We start from the raw sequence: 14,652 nt of genomic DNA, 5'->3' as shown, positions 1-14,652 counted from the left end.
TGGTCAGATCGCCTGTCAATCAAATTCGGTCTCAACACTGAGCTCTTAAATTAATATTGTAACCCTTACAAAATGATTGCAATGTATAGTTACAGTCATATGTTTACCTACTGTACATCTTTCAGAATCTGCAAGGTAATGCTGAAGAATGCAACACGATGCATTAAGAGCCAAGGGTTAAACTTTTGAGCAGGATGATGGTGATGTTTAAATTTTTTCTTATTTTGTTTTACATGCTAATATCTTATTTAGCCTCTGAAGGGAAGGACTAAATTAATTAATTAATTTTTAAACAAAATAAGAACAATTTACACTAATGATCCAGTTCAAAAGTTGACACCCCCTGGCTCTTAATGCTTCCTTCTTGAGCATCACTAAATATTTGCAGGGTTTGTAATAGTCGTGTATGAGTTCCTCAGTTGTCACCAGTGTGAAAAGATGGATCTCACAATCATAGTCACTGCTAGTAAGGAGTCAAATATGCAGAAGATGCTTGAAAAGCAAAGAATGTGCAGGAGCTGGAGGATTTTTCTGAAGACCATTGAGAAGTTTAACTGTTCGGAACAAACAATGGACTCATGAACAACCATTACAAAAAAAAGAAAAACGGTTGTGGATCATTCAGGTAATGACACACAATGTATTTTGTCTTGTGGACTAGGCCAGGGGTTCCCAAACTTTTCCATGACAAGGCCCCCCCAAATACCACTAGGTTCTGGCCAAGGCCCCCCTTTTGCAGGATGTGTTATTGAACCCATCGACAATACTACGTCAAATGTTAAAATAAATAAATAAAACATCTAGGTGAACATCAGATTATGTGATGGGGTTTGATACCAGCCAATCAGAAAGATTATAGAGAAGCACTGATTACAATTTTCTAGGCCGATTCTGATTTTTCATTGAGTTTGACCTGCCGATAGATTTTAGCCGATTACGATTAAATTTTTTCTAACCACTTTACAGCACACACAAATATTTATTATCTATCTATCTATCTATCTATCTATCTATCTATCTATATATATATATATATATATATATATATATATTATAAAACACCACTTTTACCCAAACTGATTAATAAAAAACAAGTTTAAATGGGTAAATTTTCTATAAATATTTTTGAGTCTTCATTTTCTTTTCTGACATAGCTTACTCCAGTTCTTGTTAAAACACATGCAAATTATGTGCATTTTAGGTACTTTTTGTGTGAAATCATATTTATTTTGTCCATCAAAAGTGTGCTTTCACACTGCTCGCGGTGTGAATGCACTCATTGAACATGCACGCAATTTAATGTTTTCGACTCCACTAGGGCACATAAACACAGCAGTAAAGTGACTCTCCTTCACCAGGAATGAGGAAGCTGCTTTACAGACACTCCTGTTTTACACACGTCACTCAAACACAGAAGCAGGAAACTATTTCAACTCCTCAGTTCAGAGAAACCGAAACTGAAGTATTGTTGAGCTGTTGTGTGTTTGTGTCTCTCTGTATTCATGCGGTAAAATGGCAGAAGCCAGAATTTCAGTGGATCAGAATGAGTTCACGTGTCCAGTGTGTCTGGATCTCCTGAAGGAACCAGTGACTATCCTCTGTGGACACAGTTACTGTAAGATCTGTATTACAGACTGCTGGGATCAGGAGGATGAGAAGAGAGTCTACAGCTGCCCTCAGTGCAGACAGACCTTCAGTCCAAGACCTGCTTTAGCTAAAAACACCATTCTGGCTGAACTGGTGGAGAAACTGAAGAAGACTAAACTTCCTGCTGACTGTTACGCTGGAGCTGGAGACGTGCAGTGTGACGTCTGTACTGGAAGAAAATACAAAGCTGTCAAGTCCTGTCTGGTGTGTCAGGAATCTTACTGTCAAACTCATTTTGACCGTCATGAGGAATTTCCCTCTCGTAAGCCACACAAAGTGATTGATGCCACTGGACGACTGCAGGACATGATCTGCCGTAAACATGATAAAGAGCTAGAAATGTTCTGTATCACTGATCAACAGTGCATCTGTGTGTGGTGTAAGGAGAGTGAACATAAAAACCACAACACTGTATCAACTGCAGCACAGAGGACAGAGAAACAGGTATGAACTGAGAGGGATTGATCACACAGAAATGAAAGTGTCTTTATTTACTCACTCATTTACTCATGTTGTTCCAAACCGGCTTGACTGAGTTTCTTCTGTGCAATATAAAAGATGATATTTTGAAGAATTTCTCATCTATTTTAGTTTATACCTTGAAAGTCAGTGAGAAAGTCAGTGTAAGTCAATGCAGTAAAAAAGTTTCAAGCTCCAAAAAGGAGAAAAAGCATAAAAGTAATCTAAACAACTAGTGGTTAAAGAAAGAAGTACGCTTAAGTGTATTGACATGCACTTGTAGTGTACTTCAAATTAAAAGTATATTAAAAAAAAACCAAAAACTGTACTTGGAGATAATATAATATTAATGAAATGAAAGGCCACTTAAGTGCACTTAAAGAGAGTCAACTTTCATGACTGTTTCATAAGAACACTTTATAAAGTACACTTTTTTATAATGTAAAATTAAAAGTTTTACTTTAAAGTACATTTTAATAATATTTAACTCAATAGAATTATGAAATTACATTATATACTTAAATCTTACTTAAGTGGGTCAAAAAGTCACTCTTAAGTTCAGCTAATTGCTTTATATTTACATTTAAACTATAATACATTTTCATTTAAAGGTACAATATGCAACAATTGTTTGCCGCTAGAGGGCGCTACATTCCAAACAACAACAACGGCGTAGCTTGATGACGATGTGAAGGAGCGTGGAATGATGGGAACTGTCATTTTAAACTCCACCGTGGATGTAAATCAGTCAGACGGGAATCGAAAAATCATGTTTATGGATGAGGCTAAGTTCTATTTTTATAAATGTTGCGTTTAATGACATGCTTTTTGTGGCGAGGGGGGCGTGGTTCAGCGCGGTCTGTGATGGGAGAGAGAAGAGACGAGCAAGTAGGTCAAGTGCAAATGACGAACACCTGTGTCTTATTGCAGTATTATTGGCGTGGAGAGACCGCTTATAAGCCGCGCTGGAACGAGAGAGAGACTGGAGAGAAAATTGGACGCAGAGGAAGAAAACCGGTGGATCCGAGCTCTCATTTTTGAACTGTTTTGAGCCGTCGCGGTTGCCACAGTGAAATGCGCGTTGTGCGCGGATTTTGTTTGTTTTGTTTTATTTTAATAAAGTACGAGTCCCAGCCACGCCGATCCCTGTCTTCTTCCTTCCTGACTCTTAAAGGGATACTTCACCTCTGGAAAGATGAATGTGTATTTAAAATAGGTCATTTATGTAGAAGAAATGTGAAATTATTTTTGAATTTGGAGCTTTCTAGACTGAGAAAAGCCAGAAAATGTATTTTTGGCTTATGTGGATGAAAGACAACAACTCCCAGAATGCACTTGCTTCGCTGCCCTAGGAGGCCACTCCCAAGCCGCGCCTACCAGTTAGAGAGCGCAGTTGAAAACAACAAGGCTACTAGTGAGACTCTGACGCATATGAATCACTCATCCGTCCATAAGGCTAGCTACCACCGGAGCTTGAAATTCATTTCACACAAAATGTCTAACGTTAGTTAGTTGGCGAACTCATTAATGAATTACTCCTCATTTGTATTTCTTTCGAAGTGGTGAATTATTGCATAGTTACGTTACCGGGATGTTCAGTCAGATGCGGCGCGAAACTAGGATGGTTCACAACACAAACGTCCGTGTCCTCGTGTGATTCAGAGATTTCGTCCAGGAGAAATTGGCATCGTTTAAATGCTTTGCAGCAGACGGACTCTATCTCTGTGTTCGTAGCGGTTCGTAGTTGCATAGTGAGATCACCGGCGCCACCAGTCCGCCCCCAGCTCGAGCCAGTCTGGGCTTCTCGTCCGCGACAGGCAGGTCTTCTGCCTCGGCTGCTCTTCGCTATGCGGCTTGTAAAGGTAGCCACAAACACCTGATTCGAGCATCAGACTTCCGAAATCCTCTTCTTCTACATCATATTGAGTAACGTTACCCTCCGCTATTGTCATATCTTCACAGCCTGCTCCACAGTGCCTGTTAGCTTAGCTTCCAAACAAGATGGAGGATATTGCTTTTAGTTTCAGAAAGTGAAGTCCCACCCACTGATCTGTAATAGGCCTGTAGCGTGAGCGGGTCCCGCCCCCTGGAATAATGAGGAGCTAGTGTTTGTAGTCTCTACACTTTTCAATGAAATGTGACTTCCTGCTTATTATGACGCAAAATGATGATTTTTACGTCATAATAAGCAGGAAGTAAAACACTTAAATCCTTATTTCTCCCATCTCAGGGAAAAATTAATGAAAAATCCACGTTTATTATAATATATGACTGGGTTTCTAACAATACAAAGCTTAATGCAAATGGGTGAAGTGTCCCTTTAAACCTCATCACACTTTTATTTCATTAAAATGAATTAACCGCAAGAAAAGTAAGGTTTAATACTAAATTGGTTATTATAGATGTTACTGTATTTGTCGAATTCATTGTTGTGATAACGCTGCACAGTTTTACGTGTTCTAAACAATTGTTGTAAAAGTACATTCGAACATACCCACATCATTTGCCAAAATACTGATTAATCTTTATGTATAACACATGCTATGTTTATTTACATGGCCATCAATACCAGACGTGATAAACAATGTCAATAAACTAAACACAAACCTAAAGCAATAATACTTTCCTTGCATAAACATAACTATTACCGAATGCTACATTTGGAAAATATAAAATTAAGCATGCTTTGTCGACAGAACCAGCTGCAATCGGTAAAGAATAATTGTGTACCATAACGACTGCACGAAACATGCTAAAGTTTGTAGTTTGATAGACGCTACAACTACAACTTCCGCATTTGTCCAGGACTCCACGCAGTACGAGCGGAAACCGAGGGTAACGCGGATATGACGCAATTGACTGGCGACTCCCAGCTCCCCCCTGCTCTAACGCCCCGTTTCCTTGGTTAAAATCACAATTTTCTCACGATTTAAAAATAGTTGGAAACATTTGGGATATTGTAAGTAATCAACTTAACAAAATATATAACACTGGCCTTGAGATTTTGGGATATTTTAATGCAAAATTCTTACATATTGTACCTTTAATAGCAATTAACATGCAATTACGTGTCTGAAAACATTACGTTCAGTTCACACTTAATTCACAATTATATTCTTTTTAAGTGTATAATTTCCAAAATAAGTGCACTCTTTAAAATATGCTACTTTTTTTATTTGAGTCAAATTTAGTCCATATAGTTATCGAAGTTATCAGTCACACCTCGACTTTCTTCCAGATAGCGCACATTTCATTCATAATATTATAAATACGGGCCTCTATATTTCCTGCACATTTTTGTTTTTCTGAATGGTCTGAATGGCTAATAAAAATAGATAATACAAAACGATTACTTGGTCACCACCACCAAGGTGAATTGGTTTAGTCTTGACTTCTGGTCGTGACTCGTGAGCGTGAGTGACAGTTATGGGGGGATCAGGGGATCTGTTGATTGTCGATGTCGAGTGCCAAATAAGAGATGGACAAGAAAGGTCAAAGCCATCAGGTGCCCAATTTAGAAACGAGCGAAAGATAAAGGTATGCAATGCAACTATGTTTACTCTATATGATTACGGTATCCATGTCATGAATGAAGGGGCAATATTAATTGGTGGGTATAACTCTTATTTGTTAGCCTTTTTTCTATGATTCTTGCTATGCTTAACAATAATTCGTTTTTAACTCAAACACGAGATCTAATTTCACCATAATGTTGTTCTTTGCAACAAAACTGTTGCAAGTTCAGTTATTACACTGCAAAAATGCTTTTCTTACTTAGTATTTTTGTCTTGTTTCCAGTCCAAATATCAAACATTTCTTAAATAAAGATGCATAACGTTATTTTACTAAAGTAGTAAAATTACATAAGATATTAAGTCTTGTTTTCTGGGGAAATAAATAAAAATTGAGTTTTTGCTTAAAACAAGCAAAACATTATCTGCCAATGGGGTAACACAATGACATCATGGTGTTTAGTCATGTGACTGTGACATGAAAGAACCAATGAGGTTTGATGTTATTGACGTGTCACCATATTTTATTTGGCCTCTGTAAACAGCTGAGACATTCTTCTAAATATCTTCTGTTGTGTCTCACAATAGACAGAAAGTCATACAGGTTTGGAGTTACATGAGGGAGAGTAAATGATGATACTAATGATATAAAACTAGGCACTGATGAAATACTGCTGACATTCATTTCAGGAAACCATGAATCTGTGGTTTGAACCAGACAGTAACAACTTACCATGCAAGATCTTTAACCACTTCACCAACTCTGGATTGATGTAACTTTAATGTTTGTATGACAGTAGTTTTATGTGTCATTCCCTGTCATTGGTTTGTCCTCCAGAAACAGCTGAAGGAGACGCAGATGAAGATCTGTCAGAGAATCCAGCAGAGACAGAAAGATCTTCAGCATCTGAGAGAGGCTGTGAAGTCTCATAAGGTGAGTCTGGAGAAGAAGAGAAGTTTGAGACGTCTCAGTTTGGACTCTGTCAGTCGTGCTGAAGCCACTGTGTGATTGTGATGTGTGTGTAACAGCGCTCTGCACAGACAGCAGTGGAGGACAGTGAGAGGATCTTCACTGAGATCATCCGCTCCATTGAGAGAAGCCGCTCTGAGGTCACACAGCGGATCAGAGATCAGGAAAAGACTGCAGTGAGTCGAGCTGAAGGACGACTGGAGCGACTGGAGCAGGAGATCAATGATCTGAGGAGGAGAGACGCTGAGCTGGAGCAGCTTTCACACACACAAGATCACATCCAGTTCCTGCAGGTAACAGAGATCTAGAAGAACAGGATCATAGTGGACTTGAGCAAGATCCTGCTATGACAGAGAAACATTTCATGAGAGCAGAATGAGCCGTTGACTGAGATGTTGTCAGGAATTCAGTCAGATTCAGTCAAGTGTTGTGTTATCATATAATCATCAGTCAGACTCTCATCTGATCATCTTCTGTTTAAAGAGACACACTTACAAAGCCCTGGGAAATTTACCATTAAATATTAACTCATTTTTACTTCTGGTTTCTTCTGTCTTGATGAAATCAGTGAACTTGATGGTATCAATATCCAGCCAACTAGATTTTTCATCATCTTTTTAATTAAATCTTTTATTTCTTCTAAAATTATTTTAGGAAATTGGGTCAGGTGATCTTCAAAGCTGATAATATTGATAATGTTGATAAAATTAAACAAACAATTTTCAATAGAAATTAAATTGAGTATATTTTAGTTTATCATAAATGTGTGTCAGTTCATTCAGCAGTAACCATATTTCAAAGACAATAGAAATAATTATGAAATAACATACAGATACTTAAATCTTACTTAAGGTGGTCAAAAAGCTCTCTAAATATTAGCTAATTTAATATAATTTTAGACTATAAGACATTAATTAAAATAATTATTTTAATTCTAATTTTAAAAATAATGAAGTGTCTGAAAGCATTACATTCAATCTGCTTTTCAGTATATATATATGATATTATTATTAAGTGTCAAATACTAGAGTTTGTAGCATTAAATTATGAATATGAGGAGAATGTGCTGATTGTGTGAAAGTGCTGGATTGAAGCGAGTCACTGAAGAGAAGTCAAGTCAACAAGAGCCGCTCAGATCTGATATAGTGCAGGTTATTGGCTGAAGTGTGGAGATGATGAGTTTTGATTTCTGTTTTCTGTAGAGTTTCCAGTCTCTCTCAGCACCTCCTGAATCTACAGACGAACCCGACGTTTCCTTCAGTTCTCTCTCCTCTTTTGATGGCATGAGAGAATCTGTCCGTCAGCTGAGAGACAAACTGGAGGATTTCTGCAAAGAGGAGATCAAGAAGATCTCAGACGGAGGTAAAGTCCTGCGCCTCGTTTATACAGACGTGTGGAGAAAGATCCCAAATCTGAACGTACAACCGTTTCTGAAATGTTCCTTCGATTGTTACAATTTTTCACAAAAATGTAATTAAATGCATCTCAGTTTATAAATAACAGGTCATTTTTATATAAACTTTATGTATTTTAAATGATGTAGCGTAAATGCCTCTGGGTTAATGCGAATTAGCTCAAGGATATAGGGAATTTTAGGAATATTAATAATCATAACTCATGGTCATAATTCATAAATCGCATATGCATTTACTTTGTCAATTATAGGAAATGCCTCGTTCTGTAACTGGTTTCGTCATCCGTTATTCGTCCCGCGAATAAGTGTAAGACTATCACAGTTAAGAAGAAGTATTCCTGTTTACAAAACTCCAAGAAAGTTTATCTTCTGGCCACGAAGATAAAACCTCTTTGGGTTTATAAATTAAAACTACTCAAAGTAGTTTTATAATATAGAGCCTGTAGCTTTATAGATCTTTTGTTTCATTGACTTTATAAAAAGTGGGTTTTCAAACACAGAGACAGTTAAAAGTATAAATGGGTTTATTAATAAAATGGCACACGCTAGAGATTATAAGCTACAAATATAAACGTACGTAAAATGCAAACAATAAAACAAACAAACTAAACAAGCTAAACACCAGGAATCAGCTGTTAGAGAGAAAGATACTTGCGAGATGTGGTACTCTTTCAGTGTGATGCTGAAAAGGGGACGCGCGCGTGCGCGTGTCCGGCTGGTTTGCGTCTAGCTTCGTCTTCTGGGTCGTTTCGAAAAACGATGTAAAGGCTCACTTGAATTTAACGTTACCGAGAAAGTTCAGTCGTTTCCCTTGTCGAGGGGAAAGGCGATAGGAACTTAGTTGCAAAGAACGGCAGCTACGACTCGAACATGTGTTGGTCCGAGGAGAAGGCCTGAGCCTTTCAGATGTTTCTTGAAGCCGGGGAGAAGAGGAGATCGAGGAGAGAAGAGCGATCGAAGAGAGAAGAGAAGAGAGAGAGAAGTGGGGGTCTCTTCCTTTTAACAGACATCTGTTTACGCCCTGTTTTGGGGACAGAGCGAATCAAAACTTCTGATCTGTAGCGGGAAGAAGTCTTCTTTGTGTGAAGAAAAACACGCCCCCTTTTACCATATGTCTTATGAGGGAAAGGATTCATACTTAGAAATATGATATTTCCTGGAACAAATGCATATTATTGTACTTTGCAGTCAAGATTCGTCTCCGTGAGATGGAGAGGATTACAGAGATATCAATTATGACAGGTAAAGATTGGGGAAACATAACGTTACACTTATATGCATAATTGCACACAAATAAAGTTTGATTAAACACACAATAAAGTTGTCAGTGTTTCCGTTATGGCAAGTGACGACACTTTGAGAAACATAGGAATACATATCAACATTCAGTGGCTTGTTATGTGGGGGAATATCTGTTTCAAAGTCCAGAGTGTGTGTGTGTGTGTAATGCTGGAATGCCTGCTTTCCTGGGTCGTAAAGTTTTATGGTCTGAGGTAGGGTTACAACAAGACACGACTGAGGAATTCCCTTCAATGAACATTTAGAATTCAAAACTATACTCTAGCAAACCAAACCTCTATCACACGTGCATATAGGAAGGTACACACATTATAAAGGAAAATAACAGATATTTCTCTTATTCTCAGTTATACACAAAAGGGTGTTTGTGTGTGTGTGCGGAATGTCATGAGGCTGTAAAGTTGGGGGATACGAGTCACATGGGTGCTGGTAAATTGGTCCTCGTGGGGCAATTATTAACCAGCAAGGACAAAGACGATGTGTTTTGCCATCACATGATCCACTTAATGCGAAAAGCAGATGCCATTGTTGTTACAATGATTAAATTCAAGTCCATCAAATCCTCCTACAGAACGGCCACAAATATCTCTTGATGGTTCAGAAATACGGACTCATCATCGTGGACAAGCGTTTATATACACATGACGGAGGATGAAATCCATGGAATTTAGGATCAATCCGATGTGTGTGTTTTATAAATGAAGCCCCTGGAGATTATTAATCTGCTCTCAGAAATGATTCCATCATCTAATATTATAGAGCATCATATTAGAAATGTCTTAGAAATGAATGTATTTTATCTTGTCATTTCTCTTCACACTGTTCATGTCTGTTTATTTCCACAGTCACTTTCACCAACATGAATCCCAAAACCAGGAACGACTTCCTACAATGTGAGTCACTAGAAAACAAGCAGAAAAACTCACTGAATGTGTTCATGTTCTTCCTGTAGAAGGAGAAATAAATCATGATAGAAGAGTTTTATAATTGATCATGTAAATGATGATTTGCACAGGATATTTGGTCAGCTGTACTGAGACACTGATGATACATTGAACATTGATTCATGAAGAGTTCAGATACATTAAAATATCAGACAGATTCATAATTCCTGTTTCTGATGTGTTTTCTCTCCATCAGATTCCCATCAGCTCACTCTGGATCTGAACACAGTGAATAAACACCTCAGTCTGTCTGAGAGAAACAGAGTTATTACTTACACTGTCAGAGAGCAGCCGTATCCTGATCATCCAGACAGATTTGATCAGAGGTGTCAGGTGTTGTGTAGAGAGAGTGTGTGTGGACGCTGTTACTGGGAGATTGAGTGGACTGGGAGTCGTGGTGTTGATATATCAGTGTCATATAAGAGCATCAGCAGGAAGGGACGGGGTAATGACTGTTTGTTTGGAGGCAATGATCAGTCCTGGAGTTTGGAGTGCTCTTCCTCCAGTTACACATTCTGGCACAATAACACACACACTGTTCTCCCTGTAAAGTCCATCAGCAGAAGAATAGGAGTGTATGTGGATCACAGTGCAGGAACTCTGTCCTTCTACAGCTTCTCTGACACAATGAGCCTCATCCACACAGTCCAGACCACATTCACTCAGACGCTCTATCCTGGGTTTAGGGTTTATTCTGGATCATCAGTGAAACTGTGTTGATGTTTCAGGACAGATTGTAGAGAGATTTTACCCATAATACTTTGAGCTGCACGATAAATCAGTGACAGTGAGAGACAGAGACTCTTATTAAAATTTTCTTAAATATCTTAACTTCTGTCACAGAAATAACAGAATAAATGTGTGTATTAAATCCTTTATAGAGACAGTAAGAATGATGTGTGTGTGTGTGTGTGTGTGTGTGTGTGTGTGTGTGTGTGTGTGTGTGTGTGTGTGTGTGTGTGTGTGTGTGTGTGTGTGTGTGTTTATCAAGCTATAATTGTATTGATGGAAATCATATTCATTTAGTTTTTATTGTAGTGACACATAATCATTTTAATATTACTATTAAAAGTACCTTTCATTTGAAATGATTAAACAAACAAAATGAAAAGATTAAGGAATAATGAATAATGAAATAACAGAAATGGTTGTGAACAATGTAAGATGTGGAAAATGACATTAGTAGTGGAGAAATAAATGTAAAAAATATATATCAGTGTTGTTGCAAAAAGCAGTGAGCTCTAGTTCTGGATAAAATGAAAAGATTCCAGCTGAAAAAATATGCTAATGAAATTAAAGAAAAGAAAAGAGCAGCTTCACAAAAATATTTACTCTGTGCTTTTTTCTTTTCCGTCTGTCTTCTTGCTTCTCTATATGGATGTGTGGAGAGTCGAGCCATTTCACTTCAGATCAACCAATAGACACTACATCAACATAAATGGAGAACACAGCATCCAAAGCATGCAGTTACAAAAAAAATAAATATATATAATATATATAAAATATATATATATATATATATATATATATACACACACACACACACACAAAGTGGGTACGGAAAGTATTCAGACCCCCTTAAATGTTTCACTCTTTGTTATATTGCAGCCATTTGCTAAAATCATTTAAGTTCTTTTTTTTTATTTTTTATTATTGTACACACAGCACTCCATATTGACAGAAAAACACAGAATTGTTGACATTTTTGCACATTTATTAAAAAAGAAAAACTGAAATATCACATGGTCCTAAGTATTCAGACCCTTTGCTCAGTATTTAGTAGAAGCACCCTTTTGATCTAATACGGCCATGAGTCTTTTTGGGAAAGATGCAACAAGTTTTTCACACCTGGATTTGGGTATCCTCTGCCATTCCTCCTTGCAGATCCTCTCCAGTTCTGTCAGGTTGGATGGTAAACGTTGGTGGACAGCCATTTTCAGGTCTCTCCAGAGATGCTCAATTGGGTTTAAGTCAGGGCTCTGGCTGGGCCATTCAAGAACAGTCACGGAGTTGTTGTGAAGCCACTCCTTCGTTATTTTAGCTGTGTGCTTAGGGTCATTGTCTTGTTGGAAGGTGAACCTTCGGCCCAGTCTGAGGTCCAGAGCACTCTGGAGAAGGTTTTCGTCCAGGATATCCCTGTACTTGCCCGCATTCATCTTTCCCTCGATTGCAACCAGTCGTCCTGTCCCTGCAGCTGAAAAACACCCCCACAGCATGCTGCTGCCACCACCATTCTTCACTGTTGAGACTGTATTGGACAGGTGATGAGCAGTGCCTGGTTTTCTCCACACTTACCGCTTAGAATTAAGGCCAAAAAGTTATATCTTGGTCTCATCAGACCAGAGAATCTTATTTATCACCATCTTGGAGTCCTTCAGGTGTGCTTTCATGTGTCTTGCACTGAGGAGAGGCTTCCGTCGGGCCACTCTGCCATAAAGCCCCGACTGGTGGATGGCTGCAGTGATGTTTGACTTACTACAACTTTCTCCCATCTCCCAACTGCATCTCTGGAGCTCAGCCACAGTGATCTTTGGGTTCTTCTTTACCTCTCTCACCAAGGCTCTTCTCCCCCGATAGCTCAGTTTGGCTGGACGGCCAGCTCTAGGAAGGGTTATGGTCGTCCCAAACGTCTTCCATTTAAGGATTATGGAGGCCACTGTGCTCTTAGGAACCTTAAGTGCAGCAGAATTTTTTTTTGTAACCTTGGCCAGATCTGTGTCTTGCCACAATTCTGTCTCTGAGCTCTTCAGGCAGTTCCTTTGACCTCATGATTCTCATTTGCTCTTACATGCACTGTGAGCTGTAAGGTCTTATATAGACAGGTGTGTGGCTTTCCTAATCAAGTCCAATCAGTATAATCAAACACAGCTGGACTCAAATGAAGGTGTGGAACCATCGCAAGGATGATCAGAAGAAATGGACAGCACCTGAGTTAAATATATGAGTGTCACAGCAAAGGGTCTGAATACTTAGGACCATGTGATATTTCAGGTTTTCTTTTTTAATAAATGTGCAAAAATGTCAACAATTCTGTGTTTTTCTGTCAATATGGGGTGCTGTGTGTACAATAATGAGGAAAAAAAATGAACTTAAATGATTTTAGCAAATGGCTGCAATATAACAAAGAGTGAAAAAATTAAGGGGGTCTGAATACTTTCCGTACCCACTATATATATATATATATATATATAGTTACATGTTAAAAGCTCTCCCAGTAGGGTTGGGAGAGGATAACAGGATTAAATTAAATCAAAAAGGAGAAACGTAAGCGTGGATGATTCCCTTTAGTCCTCTGCCCCAGAAATGTGAGCCAACCACTTGATGATGCAAAAATAAAATTATTCATTTTTGTTAAACAAAGAAAATGGAAGCATTCAATCTTCAGGAGAAGGTCTAGCCAAAACAACAAACAAAAGTGGAAACTTACTTGTAACGGTCATCAGCTGGAGTGCCCTTGAGAGCCACCAGAGGACACTCCACATCAGACTATCATGATCAGCTGATGACATTACATAAAACAACAAGACCTGCAGATAATCTTCTTCTTCTTCGATTTTATGGCGGGTAGCACCAACATTAAGGTGCATTATGCTCCACAATGCTCACATAATCCTTTTGGATGTTTATTTATTATCTTTAAGGTTTTATTCAGCATAGTATGTCCAACCCTTAATCTTGTTAAAATATTTTCCTCTTTGGTGCTTCTTTTAGTTATCCTCACTACTCCTACTTCTCGTTGTATTTCATAAAGATGACGTCCTGTATTTACTGTATCCCAATTATGTTGCCACTCTTTCGTGGTATATGCTTTAATTACTGCTTTTGCTTCATATTTACTAAGTGAAATATTCATGACCTCCTCATTTTCCAAAGCCTGTTTTGCTAAACTATCAACCTTTTCATTATGTTTTATCCCTCTATGAGCCGGTATCCACATAAATATTATCATGATGTTCATATTCCTAAATCTATACAGATTTTCATATATCTCATTTTCTATATCCTGTCGACTGTGAGATGTGAATGATTTCAATGACTTTAATGCCAAACATGAATCTGTACAAAGTATAACCTTTTTGATTTGAGTCTCTTTTATCCACTGTAGTGCTGTTGCTATTGCCATCATCTCTACTGTGTATACTGACAAATGTTCTCCTATTAACAGAAATGTTTAAGGATGAAATTCTGAAAGCAAAACCTGTTCTTCCTGTTTTAGAATCTTTAGATCAATCCGTATATACTGGGACAAATGCTTGATTGTAGTCTATCTTCAACAACAGCTACAATGTTTCCAGATTATTTCATTAACTCTAGCATATCAAAATCTATGAGTACTGCAGGAAACAACCAAGGTGGAGTTATTGATAATGGTACTGTTGAAATGTATCTTTTCTGACTTAAAATCAT

At 38.0% G+C, this 14,652-nt stretch overlaps 2 protein-coding genes across 2 annotated transcripts in view; both read left to right on the top strand.

Moving 5' to 3' along the window:
* Positions 1-14,652, top strand: part of LOC309509747 (uncharacterized protein) — a 150,364-nt gene that overhangs the window by 75,716 nt on the left and 59,996 nt on the right. The window lies entirely within an intron of this gene.
* LOC309512342 (tripartite motif-containing protein 16-like) lies at positions 1,056-11,507 on the top strand. Its single transcript, XM_082187886.1, has 6 exons — positions 1,056-2,091; positions 6,457-6,552; positions 6,648-6,881; positions 7,791-7,950; positions 10,147-10,194; positions 10,442-11,507. Exons 1-6 carry the CDS (start codon positions 1,513-1,515, stop codon positions 10,963-10,965), a joined length of 1,641 nt encoding a protein of 546 aa, XP_082044012.1. The 5' UTR covers positions 1,056-1,512; the 3' UTR covers positions 10,966-11,507.

The sequence above is a fragment of the Leuciscus leuciscus genome, assembly GCF_965113295.1.
Source record: "Leuciscus leuciscus genome assembly, chromosome: 1".
NCBI lineage: Eukaryota > Metazoa > Chordata > Actinopteri > Cypriniformes > Leuciscidae > Leuciscus > Leuciscus leuciscus.
This window is presented reverse-complemented; position numbering and strand designations above follow the sequence as displayed.